Source organism: Vicugna pacos, chromosome 6 (genome assembly GCF_048564905.1).
Source record: "Vicugna pacos chromosome 6, VicPac4, whole genome shotgun sequence".
Classification (NCBI taxonomy): Eukaryota; Metazoa; Chordata; class Mammalia; order Artiodactyla; family Camelidae; genus Vicugna; species Vicugna pacos.
In genome coordinates this window covers 54,320,574-54,339,827 of record NC_132992.1, presented here as the reverse complement: position 1 = coordinate 54,339,827, position 19,254 = coordinate 54,320,574, and the positions used below count along the sequence as shown (strand labels likewise).

The following is a 19,254-nucleotide window of genomic DNA, read 5'->3' as shown; positions in this document are numbered from 1 at the left end:
TACGTAATCAATTGCCTGGCACAAGGTATGTGTCAATTAAGACTTACTTAATGATCTAATGAATCAATCAATGAAGAACATTGAATAGTTAACTTTTAACGTGGATTTCATCCAGACGGTCTATCTATATTCTGTATTAAACAGAAAAGACTACCAAGTTCTTGGATAAACCTATGCAAATTTGTTTAAAAAAATACATATGCTAATAGAAAAGCCTATAAAATCCCACGGTATTAAACCACTAGAGAATGAAAGACTGCTGGCAACTGTTCACTCAAAAAACAAAACCCCAAAACTAAACCCTTTCTTTCATTTAAAGAAAAGTAATTTTCTTTGCAAAATATTATAAAATTGTGTTTATTGATTTGTCTGGGAACTTTGAAATGATCTTGACAGTTATCATAACACACCTTCCAAAAGGGGAGCACAAAAATATGCAATTCCTCTGACAATAAAATACAAATGTACTCACACATTAAATATACAAACGAGAGTTAAACTTGAAAACAAGTGCATTTTCCATCACGACACACTCTCAAATTATAATTCATGTATTCCTAAACTGGCCATTTCACAGTTTTGCTACAAACAAGAAATAACACATATAGATCCAAGTTATACCACCTCTAAGATAAACCAGAGTGAAAAATGGGTCTACTGCTAAGCTGGATATAAGGCAAATACTCCGCTCTTTGAAAGGGATGGCTGAATGAGGGTCTCGGGCTACTCAAATGTAGCCAGCTTTCTAGCTCCGAGTCCGAGTGTGTCGGGTACAAGGGGACCCCAGAGATGTTGAAACCCCTCTGACACCCCTATATGTTCTTGTCACCGAAGGTGAGTGTTCTTACCTGCAAGCTGGGTCTACAGCCTCTTAATTGGTTTAACAGCTGCAGCCGTGTTTTCCCCACTTTTCCCTTTTGGTTATAGTGTTACTAACCTTTGTAAACACTTAAATGTGCAATTAAAGTGCTTGGTTGTACTCCATCTGAGCCACATTCTGTTCTAGTTTGAAGGCCTGGCTCTCTGGAACCTCAATAAGATCTTACTGTCGCCACCAAGAGCAGAACATGGCTGTGGACAGGTAGATGTGAAGGTCATTGCCATCGCTCCCAGCTGAGGCTGACTGAGTCCCGAGTGGGCCTGTTGCTGTGCTGAATGACAGGCTGGATCACAGGCAAAGGTAGTAAAACGGCTCTCTGGGAATTCATACGTCACTGCTTATCAAAGAACCGTAAGTCCCTCCCCCAGCAAAGAATCCATAGATATGATAAATCTATAAAATGGAGTTTCCAAAAGTGAAACATTTAGTAGCTCACTCCCAAGTTTTCATTCCTACTGACACCCCTACCTCAAATCACAAGAAATTGGACTTCAAATGATAAAAATAATTTTTTCTTCTCAGGGTTGTAGGCCATAGTCACATCTTGCCCTGTGTTTACTTATTTATAGCTTCACCTCTTCACACAAGGCAGTGAGCATTCTCTCAGAGAATGGCTGGGGAGACAGACCGTCCAAACACTGGACCTGGTTATATTTCCCACTTCCCTTCTTGGAGGAGCAGCTATAATTCAGGCTATACCTGCACCAATAGGCAAAGAAAAGACTTAAATGGGGGCAACTGTGATACAAAATAAACAAATGAGGTTCCCTAGAAATGAAGAGTGTAAGAAATTTTAAGAACACCCATCACATAGTTGTAAATGGTGGTGTTTCTACTGGATTTAAGTAAAGACCCAGACATCTCAAGACCTCTCTAAAAAATTAGGGACACCAAGTGCAAATATTGGAACAATTAAAGCATTGTGTTAAGATTTTCAACATTGTTTATAATATATGAAATTGCAGTTGCTATCAATAACTCAAAATCCACTGAATTGGTTCATGAATATAGAGTGACAACTCACTAAGGTCAATCAAATACTTTTGAAAATACATTTAGGCATCTTGTTATGATATAACTTGTAAGGATATAAATTGCAAGATTTTTTTTTTATCACAATTCTTTGCCAGAAGATGCGATATATTCCTGAGCTTCCCAGAGAGAGTAAAACACTGTCACAGACTGGATTCCACATTACCTTGGCAAGAATCGCTGTGGCAATTTCTATACAGAAGAGGCCTTATGAAAATCTTGTGGAAAAACATTCGAAATACTGACGTTCTGAAAATGATAAAAATCCATGGGTCCACAATTGAGATCACAGAGAGAAAGCGCAAGGCTAGGAGGTCTTCAGCTTCTTCAGCAGTTGTATTTTTCTCACGGACAGTTTTAAACGCTCCATAGTAAGCACGATACTGTTTTCAAAGAAAAAGCATTTGATTAGGAGAGCGAAAGGTTGATGGCCGCAATACATTCGTTTACTTTACTTAGGAGATATTTGCTTTTCTGTAAGAATATGGAATCTTGGCTTGGAATATTCATTTTGGGTAAATCTATAAGCAGCTAAGGCCACTGCAGTGGATGGGTGCAAGTAGGGAGCCGGGAAGGTACAGGGCTGAGTGGGGAGGCTCAGTGGAAGTCAAGTCCTCCTGGGAGCCCCGACTAAGTCCCTGGAGCTGCTCTCTCTGGGGTGAGTGCTGCAGGGCAGGCTTTGCCAGGTCCCTGCCTGGCCATGCAGAGGAAGAGCTGAAGTGGGACAAACCCAGTGCACTGAATCCTTTACAAACAGGGTCACCACACTCCCATAGATACAAATTCTCTCCCTTCTTCTGTCTGCCTCCTGTCCTCTCTTCTTAGTTAGCCCTGAAATAAATCACCTTTGTGAACATGTGTGGAGACACCAATGAAACAGAAACCTTTAATCAATGGGAAGAGAGAGGAAATAGTCCAATGGGAAGACAGGAAACTTGGGAAAGAACTCAAGTCAACTCATGTAAGTTACTCTACTTATTCTTAGCACAGATGCTTATCTTTCTGTGGTTGGCATCTTCTTTTCAGGCTAGGAAGGAAAAAACACATAGAAATATATGCCTACTTAACCAGTGCCCAGCCACACCTACTGTCCTGCTCTTTCGTGAGGTCTCTGTGGCCTCCTGGGGCCCTGCAAACTGCCTCATCCCTCATCTTTTCCTGCCATTCAGCTGTCACTCCTGTCAAGACCAGCAGGACTACTGCCTGCCACTCGGTTGGAGGCCAGCCACTTTTTCTCCCTGCTCTTACTTTACCTGTGCCCACTGAGATTCTGAATCCATCACGGGACAAAATGGACTGTAATGGGCCAGAAAATACGCAAATTCAAAGTTAATGGGAGGAAATAAGAATAAATGCACAGACCAGACTCATTCAAGGCAATCAAGGGATATGAGAAGACGTATGTTCCCATAACTGTATCCTTTTCTTTTTATTCTCTTTTCTATAGAGCATTTCAGCAGGCTCAGAGACTCCCAACTAATGGACTTAGGAAGGCAGATTTTATCTGGAAGCCCTTCCCCCATATAATCATGACTTAATAATACTTAGTAATAATAATGGCTAATGCCCACACAGAACTTAATATTCCCGGGCACGGTCCTAAGCACTTTACTTTAAAAACTTCATTTCTTCTCCACAAAAGTCCTGAGATGTATGTTCATTATACCCATTTTACAGATGTGTAAACTGATTATGTGCCCAAATCCTACCTTCTTTCCAGGTCGACTTAAAATATTACCCCCTTCATGAAGCCTTTTTGACGTGATGGCCAAGCAAATCAGTTTGAGTTGGATTATCTGGGTTTGAATCCCTCACTGCCTATGTGACTTCAGGAAAGTTATTCCTTTTCAGCATTTATACAATGGGGATAATTGCACCTACCTTCCAGGATTGTTATGAAGCTTGAATGAGATAGTATGAGTAAAACCTTGAGAACAGGTCCTAGCATATAATAATAACTCGACAATTAGCTAGTATTATTATTTTATCAATTAGAAGTGAATCCTTTTCTTCTCTAAACTCCCTTATGTCCCTAATCACTCCCTCTCACCCGCAGTATTACAGCTTATGTGGGTAGATATGGTGTTTTTCTCATTTTATATCCCCAAAATGAATTACAGTTGTAGGTACCAGATTTGAGCTGAATGAATAAATGGATGACAACAGGCTACACATCCAAGTTGATTGAAAAAGCAAACACTTTACATGACTTTGTCTCTACATTTGCTCCTTTCTTCTCAAAGTGGAGTGCAGCAAGATACAATTCTCACTATTTGAGAATGCTTCATTAGTTTGGATCTGGGTAACTGAATGACACTTATCAAGACAAATACTTCTGTGCAGTATTTATCCATGTCAATTTTATTGCATATTATTAGGTTATTTGTATTTTTAAGTCACTTGATTTGTCTTCGAAGTGTATGAGTCTACACCTGACATTCTAATTTTATTTATTTATTTTTATTTGTGGGTTTTACTAAAAAAATGACATAAATTTATTCATTTATGACAATGACCAAAGTACATATTTTATTCATTCTCACAAGATATCAGCTTGAACACATTCTACACTTTCAGAAAATCTCTGCTGATCAGGAGTATTCTCTAGAACATACTTTATAAACTGCTTCTCTAAGAGAGGGCTTGAATAATGAATAACCTCAGAATATACACCTGGCTTGGTTTTTTAAAAAATATTTTAATTAATTAATTAATTAAGGTTTTGTTTTGGGGGGAGATAATTATGTTTTTTATTTACTTATTTATTTTAATGGAAATACTGGGGATTGAACCCAGGACCTTGAAAAAGCATGCACTCCACCACTGAGCTATACCCTCCCCAGCAACATCTGGCTTGTTTTAAATACCCAGTTCAAGATATGCATAGAGAATCGATGTGAGAAGTGCGCCCTCTGTTGGAATTAGGGGTCCATGAAAAAAATATTGCTCCTGCCAGGACAGCAACCTTGATTCCAATGCCCTTTCCCATCCAGTTCATCCATCACAACATCCTAGATGCCACCCTTTATCTATCTCTTTAAATCCACTTCCCACCCTTTTCTCTGGCCAGTTTCTCACTACTATCCCTTACACGACTTTAACAGCCTTCTCTGGAAGAAGCATCCCAAACATACCATCCAAAATGAAATACACACACAAGTTATCTCAATGCACGCAGGATGTCTTTCACCACTTCTCTGTGTCGATGGATTCTGATATATGCAATTACACACGCTTATGCTTACCTTTACTTGGCTTCTAAACTTCTCAACTATTACATCGAATCTATACATGAACATCCTTTCTCATCCATCCCTGCTCCCTACCAACCTTCAAAACACAGTGGTTTTCTAAGGTGAAAATAATTTTGATGAAAATATGTTATACGCATTAGAGAACAAACTACAAACTGCCCCTAAAGTTCCCCCCATATTCTCTATACTTTCTTCTTATTGTATCAAATTGGAAATATGAGAATTCAATCTAGTTAAGTATCGTGCTCTAATCCAGCATTATAGCAAAATTAACTTAAAAAAACCATATTCTAACAAATTTTTCATTGGCTTAATGAAATACAATATTTATGCTATGAACAAGTTTTTTCTTGACATTTACCCCCCTTCACACACAGCCTTATTTTTTTCCAGTCACTAAATCTGTTCCTTAGAAAAGTGGTTTTCAAAGAGTGAGGGTCTCTGATACCCCTTCTGTGGGGTCAAAGCTATTTTCATAAAAAGATGTTATTTTTCTTTTTCACTTTCATCCTCCCGTAAGTGTACAATGTGAGTTTTACAGAGGCTGCCTGATGTGTAATGAATGACATCATCACTCTCATTGCTAATGGAACATATACTGTGTACCCTTGCGTTTTCTAGGCCCTTCTAAGGTAATAGGGTTTATATATATATATATTCAGAGACTGTTTTCAGAGACTGTTTTCAGTACTTTTGTGCTCTTAACATGTTTTCCCATGTTACCTGCTGTAATCTCTGCAACTTCATTATCACACATTGAATCATTTTGAAATCCCAGCTCTCCTTTACCCATGCAAAAACAAGAAATAAGTATATCTTAACTTGTTTTGCAATAATATTGAAAAATTTTCTTATTTTTACTTTCTAATATAATAAATTCTAATAGATATAATCCACATAAATAGAAGCTCTTTGGGTCCTTAAGGATTTATAAGAGTAAAAAGGGGGTCCTTAGGCTAAAACAAATTTGAGAAGTACTGCCTTAAAATATAACACAAGAGCATATTTCTTAATTAATTTTCTATATCCAGAAGACAATAATAAGTAGAAGTTATAATTAATGATAATAATTAGTGATACTAATTTTTTTGAGGCCAGGCACTTGGTTAAGGTATTTTGTGTATACATATTACTTCAAATCTTCATAACTATCTTACAAAACAAGAATGGTTATCCTCGTTACAGATGAGGAAACAGGTTTGAAAGGGTTAGTAAGCTGCTATTATAGTTAATAAGTGATGACGTCTGATTCAAACCCATGTCTGATGCTAAAGCCCTTATCCTTTCTAGAAAATGATAGTTCCTGTGAAGAATACTGTCTGCTTTGCACATCTCTGGAACTTTACAAGTTCTTTAGAAAATCATTTTCAAATCCATTATTTCCTTCAATCCTCACAAGCCCCTATGAGTTGTTCACGTTTCCTTAGAGACGTGTCCTGATATAATGTTATTTTCCACTGTATCATGCTGCTTTCTGCATTATTCGTACTAAAACATTCAAACTCAGGACATAATTCTGCACATGTGGCTATTTTCTGTTTTTATCACATTTAAGGTAGGTAAGGCTATTACTTTAGAGCAGGAGTCTGCAAATGTATTCTGTAAAGTGCCAAAGAGCAAATATTTTAGGTTTTATGGGGCAAGAGGCAAATAGTGAATATCTGGTGAGTACTTACCAGCAAGAGAGAAAACACATTTCCACAATTTTTTTAAAGCAAGTTTTCTTTTAGTTTTTGCCCCTGTATATTTTTTTAAAAAAATGTTTATTTATTTTTGGGAGGGAGGTAATTAGTTTTATTTGGTTATTTGCAGTGGAAGTATCGAGGATTGAACCCACGACCTTGGGCATGCTAAGCAGCCATTCTACCACTGACTATACTCTCCTCCCTCATTTCCACAATGTTTATTGATGAAATTCAAAATGTAATAATAACAATTGAGTACAACTATTTGGTAATACATGTCTACTAATGGGAAGACTGACTCTTTCCCTTGAAATCATTATTTGATTTAGTTGAGGGTTCAGAGTTCATATCCTCTATTATCAAATTGATGGCAAATATTTATTTACAGAAACCATTCTTAACTCCAGGGCCACCCAAAAACAGTGGGCATGTCTTTGTCCTGTGGGCTGTGGTTTGCCAACTCCTGCTTTAGAGTGTGGTTCTCCAAATGTGATCCCCAGATCAGCAGGTGAGGTAGAAGCTGCTAAATTCTTCAAAAATGTCTGAATTAGAAACTCTGGGGAAGGGGTCCAGCCATCTCTGTTTTTAAAAGCTCTGCTGATGAGTCTGAGCGTGCTCGAGTCTGAAAAACACAGCTAGATTTCAAATGCCTATACCTGTATCTGTATCTATAGATACAGACGTATTTATTTATTTATTTGGGGGCGTTCTGATCCTAACTCTGCATGATGATGCTACAGACAACTCTTTGCCACACACTAGGGCCTTCATTTAAGAGAAAAATCACATTTTATTTCACCTTCGTCCAACCTTGAAAGTAATGTCCAAAACTGCTACGCTGCCGGCAAGAAACTTGACTTTCTTATTCACAGATGTCTCTGGACTCCAAAGACCCTGACTTGGCAATGAATTTATTTAAATGTTGTTCATGTTGAACAAGTACACGATGGAGTCAGGAGAGGGAGAGGATTAACGCTGAAAAAGTTTCTCAAGCCTAAGTCACTCCTAGGTGTCTCGGCCAGGATCTCAGTAGGAAACGCCTTCAAAACAACGAGGTAATTCAATCTGCACCACCACCCCCATTAGCAAATTGAATGCCAACATAATGGCTTTCATGTCACCTCGCTCGCCAAGATAGAAACAAAGCCTGTCAAAACAGGTTTTCAAAACGACATCACCAAGTGAAACGTACGTACACATCTGCTAGTCCAAACAGCCTCTCAGCCTCCACTGCCGCCACCTCCCGCGGCGGCAGAGCCCGAAACAGCGTCCGCCACTCCTCCAAGTTTACGCACGAGTTTTAAAAAAACAAAACCTATGCTTTCAGTTACTCACCTCTGCAAAATCACTCTGGGAGGATTACACCTTCCCTTATTCTCTTTCTACGCCAACACTCGGGAGAAGAATTCCCAGATGCCATTTGCCCATTTCTGGTGCCACTAAAATCACGGGCAGGTCTAACGAAGTAAAACATGATTTAGCCATCGGGAAGTGGTAGAGGACTCGTATTGCCAAGGAGGAACCAAATTCTGCTCCTCAAAGTTCTGAGGTGCAAAAATAATCCTGAGATTTTCCCAGAAGGAAGCAGAGAGGAGGGGATTCTGTCAACTGGAGAGGTTTTGAGGGGCTAAAGGGACACCATCGGGTTAGGGCTTTCTCTTTCTTTTTGTGGCATTCTCTCTTTTCGCTCAACAAATTGGGTTCTAAGCCCTCGGGGCTGTGTAGGGTACCCTGTGTAGGGCGCGCAACAACAAACTCTGCTGGCTCTTCTTGCGCCGCGTCCCAAGCCCTCCACCCTACCCTCCCGACACCCTCAATCCCACGCGCTCCAGTCTCCCGCAGCCTTGGCGCGGAGCGACTCACAACTAAAGGCAGGGAGCAGATGGTGAAGAGCACGGTCATGAGGGCCAACAGTAGGAGATGATCCAGCTCCTCCAGGGGCTGCGAGGTCGCCTCCTTCTCTCGGGCGCCAGGCTCCGCGCGGTCCCTGGGACCCGAGCGCGGGAGCCTCCTAAGCCGGCGGTGCATCGCGTAGAGGTTGCGCATGGCGCTCAGGTTGCACAGCACGATGGCGAGAACCAGCAGCGCCAAGAGGCTGGCGTAGAGCACCGAGTAGCTCAGCACCGACAACGAGCGCTCCTCGTGGACCATTTGGATGAAGCACCAGGTGCCAGGGCAGTACTGCACGAACTTCCCGACGCCCGCGAAGGGCAGCGCGCAGAAAGCCAGGCAGAAGGCGCCCACGACGGGTGCCACTAGCGCGCCCCGGCGCGGGGTGATGTGCCGTCGGTAGAAGAAGGGGTGCCCCAGGGAAAGCCAGCACTCCAGGGCCATGGCCAGGAGCTGCAGCGTCGAGGCGAGCCCGAAGAAGGTCATGATGAAGGCGAAGGCTTGGCACAGCGAGCTGCCCGATGCAGGCAGGAGCGCCTGCAGGCTTCGGTTCTGCGCGTAGGCGGCCAGCACGAAGGGGCTCACGAGGGACTTGCCCAGCAAGTCGGTGACCGTCAGGCCGCACACCAGCACATAGAAGACCGAAAGCGGTGGGCGCGGTGGGCGCGGTGGGCGCGGCGGGCACGACCCCAGCCCAGAGCGCGCCAGCAGTCCCAGGGCCAGCAGGTTGCCCAGGAGGCCCGCGCTGAAGAGCACCCCGCCCATCGTCGCCGAGTTGCCCTTCTCCACCGAGGTGGTATTGTGGCACCGGTAGACCGGTAGCCTCATGGCGGGAGCCGCGGCAGGCCCAAGAGGAGGCTGCGGAATGGCCGGGGCCCCGGCGTCGGGATGCGGAGGAGCCCCTCGCGGCCCGGCGCGCCGCTTGCCGGGAGAAGCTGCGCCGCGGAGGAAGCTCCGCGGGCGGCGGGGTGTTCCTTTAGACAGTCGCTTCCTATGTAAACTCGCCAGTCACACCCGCCCCCAGGGGCGGGACCCACGGCGGGTGCGCACGCCGCGCAGGTTTTGCAGAGGCGCGGGCAGCCGAGCGAAGAGTTCGGCCGCGACGCGCCAGGTCCTGAGGAGAGACCGACCCTCAGGCCCAGAGTCGGAAGGAAAGAAGAAAAGTAGCCAGAGCCCCAGCACCCAAGGCCAGTCCTTCCCGAGAGGCAAGAGAACTAATGAAATAGAGGAGAAATTAAGTAGCAGCCACTAGGGAGGAGGTGGTGGTGTGGTGGGAGTTTGGTGGTGGCCGAGAACTCGGAAGATGAGCGCGGAGGGGAGGCTCAGACAGCGCTCCCACTAGTTTTTGAATTAGTAGGTTAAGGAGGGGCCAATATTTGCATAACACTTAAACCTTAGCTCGCATTCTCTGTGAGATCCTAAAACAGGAACAGTGAGCTTCTTTGCAAATGTGAGGTAACAGATCTTAGAAGTTTATGTCGTCCCCCAAGGTGACAGGAAGTACTTGGCCAAGCTGGACCTGGAACCCGTATCTTCTATTTATAGAGTCCATCTGTCTTGCTTCCATGGTTTCTCCTCTCAAGATTATAGGGAAGTGGTTCCAGGGAAAACCAAGAGATATTGGGTACCATGAATCAGAGTGGTTGTGTAGACACGTGGGAGATGGATAGCTAAGAGCACTGATGCTGTCAACAGAGAGACCTGGGTTTAAGTTCCAGTTCTGCTACTCACTGCCTGGGTGACCCTGAGGGAGTTACTTAACCTCACAAAAAGTAACATCTAACCAGCCTGCTTGGCTCTTTTGAGGCATAGGGATAACATATGTAAAGTGTAGAGACATAGGAAGTGCTCAGTGCAACACAATTGTGAGCATTCTCCCATGTTTCAGAAAGACTTTATTATTATTATTATTGAAGTATAGTAAGTTTACAGTGTTGTGTTAATTTCTGGTGTACAGCATAGTGATTCAGCTATATATACATGTATATGTGTGTGTGTGTGTGTGTGTGTATTTTCCTTTTCCTTACAAGGTACTGAATATAGTTCCCTGTGCTACAGGGTAGAACCTTGTTGGTTATCTGTATTATATATATTAGTTAGTATCTGCGACCATAGTTAGTATCTGGAAACCATGTTTGTTTTCTATGTCTAAGAGTCTATTTCTGTTTTGTAAATAAGTCCATTTGTATCACTTTTTAAGAGTCCATGTAAGAGTGAAAGGGGAACCCTCCTACACTGCTGGTGGGAATGCAGTTTGGTGCAGCCACTATGGAAAACAGTGTGGAGATTCCTCAAAAGACTAGGAATAGACTTACCATATGACCCAGGAATCCCACTCCTGGGCTTGTATCCAGAAGGAAATCTACTTCAGGATGACACCTGCACCCCAATGTTCATAGCAGCACTATTTACAATAGCCAAAACATGGAAACAGCCTAAATGTCCATCAACAGGTGACTGGATAAAGAAGAGGTGGTATATTTATACAATGGAATACTACTCAGCCATAAAAACCAACAACATAACGCCATTTGCAGCAACATGGATGCTCCTAGAGAATGTCATTCTAAGTGAAGTAAGCCAGAAAGAGAAAGAAAAATACCATATGAGATCGCTCATATGTGGAATCTAAAGACTCATGGACAGAGAATACAGACTTGTGGTTACCAGGGGGGTAGAGGGTGGGAAGGGATAGACTGGGATTTCAAAATTGTAGAATAGATAAACAAGATTACACTGTATAGCACAGGGAAATATACACAAAATGTTATGATAAATCACAGAGAAAAAAATGTGACAATGAGTGTGTATATGTCCATGAATGACTGAAAAATTGTGCTGAACACTGGAATTCGACACAACATTGTAAAATGATTATAAATCAATAAAAAATGTTAAAAAAAAAGATTCCACGTAAGAGTGAAATCATATGGTATTTTTATTTCTCTTTCTGGCTTACTTCACTTAGTATGATAATCTTCAGGTCCATCCGTGTTGCTGCAAATGATGTTATTTTATTCTTTTTTTATGGCTGAATAGTATTCCATTGTATACATATACCACAACTTCAGTCATTCATTTGTCAATGGACATTTAGATTGCTTCCATGTGTTGACTATTGTAAATAGTACTGCTATAAATATTACGGTGCATGTATCTTTTCGAATGAGAGTAGGAAGGCTGTTTTAGTAGGTAATGTCTAACTGCAGTTTTTAGCATGAATTTTGAAAGTAGAAAATAGTAGACTTGGTTTGGAGCTTTTTCGCTCTGATTTGTGATACTAGAAAACATTTCTACCCTTCTGGCCTTGGACTTGGGTGTATCATAGAGGTAGGGAATTAACTGTGATAAGTGTGACCTGTTTCTTTAATTAACACTTGATACTCTAGGAGAGAAACTGGCTTTGATGTGAAATTTGAATAGGATGACTGGGCTCCTGTTACATAAGCAAGAAAATTATGCCTTGGCTTGAAGAAGCTCATTTTTAGGTTCAGTGCCTGTTGCCATGGGCAGACTCAGGGAGGAAGTAAGAGTCTTGGGCTTAAATGTAAAAGCCTTTAAGTGTAGCCCGAGAGGCTACTTTCAGACTGAAAGCCTGGCCAGGAATTCAGGCTATGGCATGGAGACAAAAGAGTTCAAGCTTTGGAATCAGATAGTTCTGAACTAGCTGTGTGACCCGGGGGGTAGTTTATTCATGTGTCCGAAGTTTATTTCCTTAAAAATAGAATATGGGACTTATTAGGACCTCGTGGGGTTGTTGTGAAGTTGAGAAAGCATAAAGTGTTTGGCATAGACTAATTAAAATAACATTTATAGGCCCTTATTTATATATGCTGAGCACTCTCTAATCCTTATACACCTATTGACTCAATTAATAGAACATCTTCCATGGGCTTAGTTTCTGTCTCCCTCTCATTGCCACCTCTCCTCCCCACCACCAGCCCCTAAAGAGTAAGGATGGATTTGGACGAGTTCCATTCGAGTTGATGAGGTGAAGTAGGAAACAGGCCCTATAACAAAAAGACACAAGAATCTGATGCAATCTGACATCTCCTCTTCAGACAGACACACATTTGCATCATTTATACTACTTACAGTATGTTTCCAGTTTCCTAAAGTCCCACCAAGCTGCCCTGAGGAGGCCCAGTGGATTCTGGCTTAAGACTCTTCCCCTAAGAACATTGTACGGGGATGTTCTCTGAAGCATCTCTACCCCTATTTTTTGCAGTCTTGTTTTTCTGCTCCAGCTGCCTCGACCACCATACCTCTCCTAAGAATATAAACAACCTTTTGGAAACAACTCCAAAGTGTGACTGAAGGGACAGCTGTGAATCCTTAACGTGATCTACGTATGTCATGCTTTAAAGGTTGATGGCTTTGAATGGACACAATTCAGGAAACCACAGGCTTCCTCCTGGCCAGTGTACTGGCCTTTACCATGGGGTTTCCGGCTGCTTTCCTGCCCGTTTGCTCTTGTTCGCCCTGCCCTGTTCTCAGGCTTCACTTTGCAGTCTCCTGTCCTTCCTCCTAAGAACTCTTATTTTACAGCTTCACTGTGCAGCCAAGAAAAGTAAATTTGTTCACACATCTCAAGTATTTTTTGAACTCTTACTTTGTGCCAGGCATGGGGGTGAGATACGTGGGCCCTGAGGAACAGACAGCAAATAAAAGAAGGCAAAGGTCATGTCATGTGACTTTTACATTGTTATACATTTTTATATACATTTTCAGAGTAACAAGGTGAAGCTTGCTCTTTCTTTCCTTCTTTCTCTTTTTTTCCCCCTATAAGAGGGAAACTGCTAATGAAAGTATCTTGGGCTAAGTTACATAATAAAGTTACCTTCATTGTCTGCAGAGCTGTACTAGGCTGCTTAATTTGAGTTATAAGACAAATCTTCTGGGAAAATATATATGGTATAATTTGAACTGACATCTGAATATATAATTATATTATGACTTTGTAAATGTAAAAAACATATATGTTCCTAGATAAGAACTAGAAGTTGACATAGGCAAATAAAACAATTTAAACTTGAGAAGGGATAGTGGAAAAACTTCTCCTGGGATTTGTGATATTTTTACTGTGGGTATCTGTTTATCTAAAAAGATTTTAAACAGAAAGCAAATGTCGGCTCATGGCCAGATTTTACAAAGAGAAGAATAGGAAAAAAATATTTCCTGGATCCATCCTGACTATGCTTCTAAGTCTTATCCATCCCTCAGTCCCACTGAACTCCAAGCAGTGTTTTAGGCTGGGGATTGTGATGAGCAGAGAAGAGAGACGAGGAAAGCTAAAACAGAGAGAGCAAACTTAGCGTCTGATTTTGGAGCATCTGCTGGGTGCTAGCGGCCATGCTAGATGCTTCTCTACATGCAGGGAGTGGGGCGGTGGCAGAGCAGTGTGGTGGGGATGGGAAAGGTGTCAGGAGTCATACTGTGTGAATTCAGAGCTTGGCTTTGCCCCATGCTAGCTCTGCACCCTTGAGCAACCTTCTAAGCTTTCTAAACCTCAGTTTCCTTGTGTGTAGAAATGGAGGTAAGAGGAATAATTGTACTGAACTCACGAGGTAATTATGTGGCTTAAATGAAAAAAGTAATCTGCATAGAGCAGTCATTCTCAACCTTGGCTACACTTTATTTTTTTAATTGAAGTATAACTGATTTACAATATTATGTTAGTTTCAGGTCTATGGAAAAGTGATTCAGTTATATATATATTTTTAAACATTTTTTATTGATTTATAATCATTTTACAATGTTGTGTCAAATTCTGGTGTAGAGCACAATTTTTCAGTTATACATGAACATATATATATTCATTGTCACATTTTTTTTCTCTGTGAGCTACCATGAGATCTTGTATATATTTCCCTGTGCTATACAGTATAATCTTGTTTATCTATTCTACAATTTTGAAATCCCAGTCTATCTCTTCCCACCCCCTGCCCCCTTGGCAACCACAAGTTTGTATTCTATGTCTGTGAGTCTATTTCTGTTTTGTACTTATGCTTTGTTTGCTTTTGTTTTTGTTTTGTTTTGTTTTAGATTCCACATATGAGTGATCTCATATGGTATTTTTCCTTCTCTCTCTGGCTTATATATATATATATAATTTCAGATTATTTTCCATTATAAGTTATTATAAGATATTGACTATTTCCCCCTATGTTATACAGTAAATCTCTCTTGCTTATCTATTTTATACATAGTAATATGTATTTGTTAATCCCATACTACTAATTTATCCCTCCCCCTACTTTCCTCTTTGGTAACCATAAGTTTGTTTTCTATGTCTTTGAGTCTGTTTCTATTTTGTATATAGATTCATTTGTATTATTTTTTAGATTCCAAATATAAGTGATATACATTTGTCTTTCTGTCTGATTTACTTCATGCTGTATATTTTCTAGTTGCTGCAAAAGGCAATATTTCATTCTTTTTTTTAATGGCTGAGTAATATCCCGTTGTATACACACACACACACACACACACACACACACATTTATAGGCATCTTCTTATCCAATCATCTGTTAATGGACACTTTGGTTGCCTCCATGTCTCGGCTATTGTATGTAGCTTGGCTGCACTTCAGAATCACTTAGCTTGAAACCTTTCTGATGCTTCAATACCTCCAACCAATTACGTCAGACTCTCAGGGAGTGCCCTCCAGGCTTCATTACACTATGCTGTTAAGGTGAGAACCACTGGCCTAGAATGTTCAGCGTAGTGCTGTGGCTTGCTCTGTATGGCTCTGTCAGTGGTGTCAATGTTTTTATTCTTACCAACAGCACCAGAGAAGTTTTCCTTCTTTCTCTCCTGTTTTTCAGCTAAGGGAAATGAGACTCAAGTTAAGAACTTCTTCAGTTTCACATAACTAGTAGGTGATGAGGATAGAATGGCATCCAGGTCTTTTGGATTCCCCAAGCCTGTTTTGGTGAAAGAGGAGAGCAGAGAAGACAAGAGGGTGAGAGAGAAAGGAAGGACCCTGCGATTTTATGTAATTGCTCAGAAGTCAGGAGGCAGAACTGCCTCAGGGTCAGACAGCATGTCAGTTGCCTGCATTTCTGCTGGCCGCAAATGTCATCTGGCTAAGTCTGCACAAATGTCATATCAGTATCTGCTCAGTAAAGTTTGAAGGTGGTTTTAGTAAAGTCTTCATTTGGTCTGATTCTAATTTCTGCTTTTTAGGGTCCCCTAGTCTTTTATCCCACCAGAAGTTTGATTTTGATATTTTTTGCTGCCAAAGCGAGTGATCAAATCCTCCAGAGATTCTGGGGAGTGTGTGTGTCTTGGCGAACCTCGGTTGACCTTCTGTGTCCAAGTATAAATTGAAATCAGGATTTCTGTATGTTCGGGACGTAGAGAAAACGTATTCTCAGTTATAGCTTGGCTATAGTTTAAACCCAGAATGAATTTTTGAAAATGCTTTTGGGTGATGATCTGGGAGTAAATAAATGGTGGAATAATAACATTTTGTTAACCCAATTATTGGCTGATTACTGAGATATTCTAGCAGTTTGCTTGTGAGTCTAAGGGATGCTGTTGGCAGGTGTGGCTGGACTGTGCCCTGTAAAGCAGACCCTGAGATGGAGATTAGCGTGTAGGATATTTATTTGGGAGATTAACACCTGTGAAAGGGAAGGAACAGAAACAGGATTTGAGCAGAGGGAGAAGTCGGGCAGGGATACAGTTTCAATAAAAGTCCTGAACCAACCTGACTAGAAGCTCAGAAGCTGCAAGAAGCCCTCAGAACTGCCCTGGGTTGAGGGTGAGGGCCTTATCACCGTGGGTGGGCTAGGCACTAGGGGTCCAGGGAAGGGCACAAGGCCTTGGGTGCAGCAACTCTCTTGAGATAAGGCAACGCCTGGAGGGGGCTGACAACTAAGGGATCTGATTGGTGCATCGCAGCATCTAAGACCAGGACAGTGCTGGTGGGCATCTCGGCTGAGACCCAGAGGCAGTGGGCCCTTAAGCTCCACCTGCCCTTGCCTCAGGTTAAAGGAGCCTCCCTCAGCCCCTTTCTGGTGACCCCAGGCAAGTTAGGCCAATGCCTAGGTCACAGCTGTCCAATGCTATTTTTTGATTGATACCTTTTTTGATCTCTCTTTCCGTAACATAGTCTTGGGTTTTTATTTCACCTCCCTGAACCCTCACCAGTCTTCTTCAGATTCTTCCCGGAAGTTCCTCACCCTCATCCCCAAACCTAAGAAACACACTCTCAGTCTCCCTCAAAGCCTCATTGCATTTACTGTATTGTATTGTGTGGTGTAAGACATGCAGGGGCTGGGTCTTAATTCATCTTTGTCCCCCACATCCCAGCACACACAGCTAGCCATACAACAGGCTCTCAATAAATATATACTAAATAAATGAATAACCATGGTACCTTCTACTATTTTTCCTTGGCCCAAAATACTCTATCTTGAGTCTTAAACAATTTTGATCTTTTATGCTAAGAAGCTAAGATATTGTTCTGTATTCATCAACCAGGCAGAAAGCCCAGGTCAAATAAATTTAAGTTGTATGCAAATGTAAGTCTGGGTCTCAAAACTATTTCGTATACCTGGATGTGACTCTGGAGGAAGACCTAAAGGAAATAATTGAGACTGGCTTTTGAAATCACTTATTCCTCTGTATCTGTGCTAATTTCTAGGAAAGATGAGTTACTGAAAATAACACACATTCTTAGCAGGAAAGCTTCGAGAACAAACAACTGGAAAAGTTGGAAGCTTCCAACTTTAAGAATGAATTATTATTATAACTGTTAATAAGGTTGGAGAGAGAGGAGGAGAAATTATCTGGTTCTAATGTTTCTGTGATCACTTTGAATTTAAATACAGATAAATGTCTTCCTATTAGAGAATAATGCCAGCTGATGAAGGGTAATTTATAGGCAGGCCACTTTTAACCGGGGTGTTAAGAATAGACAGTAAATGTCATCTAAGGCAGTAACTGTGGTAAGTAAACGCTGGGGAGGACTTTGATTTATAGTCTACAGAGAGAATGAAACTGACATGAGAGTCGTTAATCTGAGCAGTGAGACACTGTGATCTCCATGTGTCTTATAACCCTCCTCTGTACTTTTTTTATAGTTGGCAAAAAGCGTTATTGTGGACAACAACCAACATGACTCACATTTTACAATTTTGGCTGTCTTTGGGGATTTGAAATACAGCTTATCTCATCTCTTTCTTTATCTCAGTATTTTTCAGCCTTCACTTTTTGCAGCTCTGAAGGCCCACAAGTCTAACTGTGATTAGAAACGATTCTTACTATGGCAGAGGACAAATGAATTCATGGCTTATGTCAACAACAATAAGAGAAAAAGTATTAAGAGTAATAAACTTGTTATGGCAGAGAGTGAAAGAAGAAATGCTGATCTTTGGCTTAACGGACTGAGCCAGTAAGATTTTCTGCCCTAGAGCACACCCAGTCAGGGAGCAGTGACTACAGTCTGTTCTAACTATGCCTGATGATTTGGTGGGGCCAGAACTCGTTACTGAATGGCTTAACTGTGGGCCAGAGACTGGCTACTTGCCCACTGAATCCATTTCCTCCTCTTGGGCCATCACATATACTACATTTTCCTGCCTCCCCTGCACTTACGTCTTATCATATAGCTGAGATCTAGCCTCCCGCATGCTGTCCTCTATCCCCTTTCTCCATCTACTAGCTGACTGCAGAGGACTTTGAGGTCCTAAAAAAGGATGAGTCGATATATGGAAGGGACCTGGGTCCCAGAATGACCATGTTGGAGGTTTTCTGCTGGCTAGAAACATACGTTTTGGGTATTATGTGAGCAAGAAAGTACTGTTGTCTAATCTGATGAGAATTTGGAATTCATCTTTTACAGCAGCTGACATTAACCTAATGAATGAATACAAGCATGTAAGCTTACATTTCCAAAGGTCATCTCTGCTGCAAGAGACGCTGGTAAGTTTTGGCCTTTAGTTGGACACATTATCACTTGGAATAAAATTAGAGTTTTGTTGGTGAAATAAAGGGGAGAAGGGGGTATTTTGGTGGTCCATCAGCAGTCTCCGCCATAGTATGTAATAGATATTGCAGAGTGAGCAAAGGAAAATGAAGACTGAGAAGAGATCATTGAATTTGGCAAGCAGGAAGTCACTGATGACCTTCAAGAGCCTGGAGTAAAGTGATTATCACATTGTAGAGGATGAAGGAGTGCATGGGCTGTGAGTCATTGGAGCCAGTGATTCGTTTTGACTGTGAAAGGGAAGAAAGAAATTAAAAGCTTGAGAGGCAGAGGGGAAAAGAAAATCTTTCTCAGACGGGGGAAATTGTTCCTGTTTTGAGTACTGACAAAGGAGAGAGTAAAGATGCTGGAGAAGAGGAGATGATTGAGGAAGGAAGACTCAGAGATAGTGGGATGGGACATGGTGGTAGAGAGGTGAGCCACAGAAAGATAAAGCACTTCTCCCATGACGGGAGTTAAGAATCTGAAGGCGGTGTATATAGAGACAAAGATATTTTGAGGTGAAAACTGGAGGA

The 19,254-nt window shown here is 41.6% G+C and overlaps 1 protein-coding gene across 1 annotated transcript; it reads right to left on the bottom strand.

The window, feature by feature from the left end:
* Positions 1 to 375: 375 nt before the first annotated feature.
* Positions 376 to 9,616, bottom strand: PTGDR (prostaglandin D2 receptor). The gene is made up of 2 exons (XM_006199774.4): positions 8,715 to 9,616; positions 376 to 2,295 (listed from the first exon to the last, which is right to left on the bottom strand). The coding sequence occupies exons 1-2, from the start codon at positions 9,567 to 9,569 to the stop codon at positions 2,056 to 2,058; spliced, it is 1,095 nt and encodes a 364-aa protein (XP_006199836.1). The 5' UTR covers positions 9,570 to 9,616; the 3' UTR covers positions 376 to 2,055.
* Positions 9,617 to 19,254: the final 9,638 nt, after the last annotated feature.

Excerpts from the sequence above, each read along its gene's own strand:
- PTGDR (XM_006199774.4), bottom strand. The coding sequence starts at position 9,569 with ATGAGGCTACCGGTCTACCGGTGCCACAATACCACCTCGGTGGAGAAG. Across the intron at positions 2,296-8,714 it reads TCTGCTCCCTGCCTTTAGTT|TATCGTGCTTACTATGGAGC; the intron begins GTGAGTCGCTCC and ends CTTTGAAAACAG.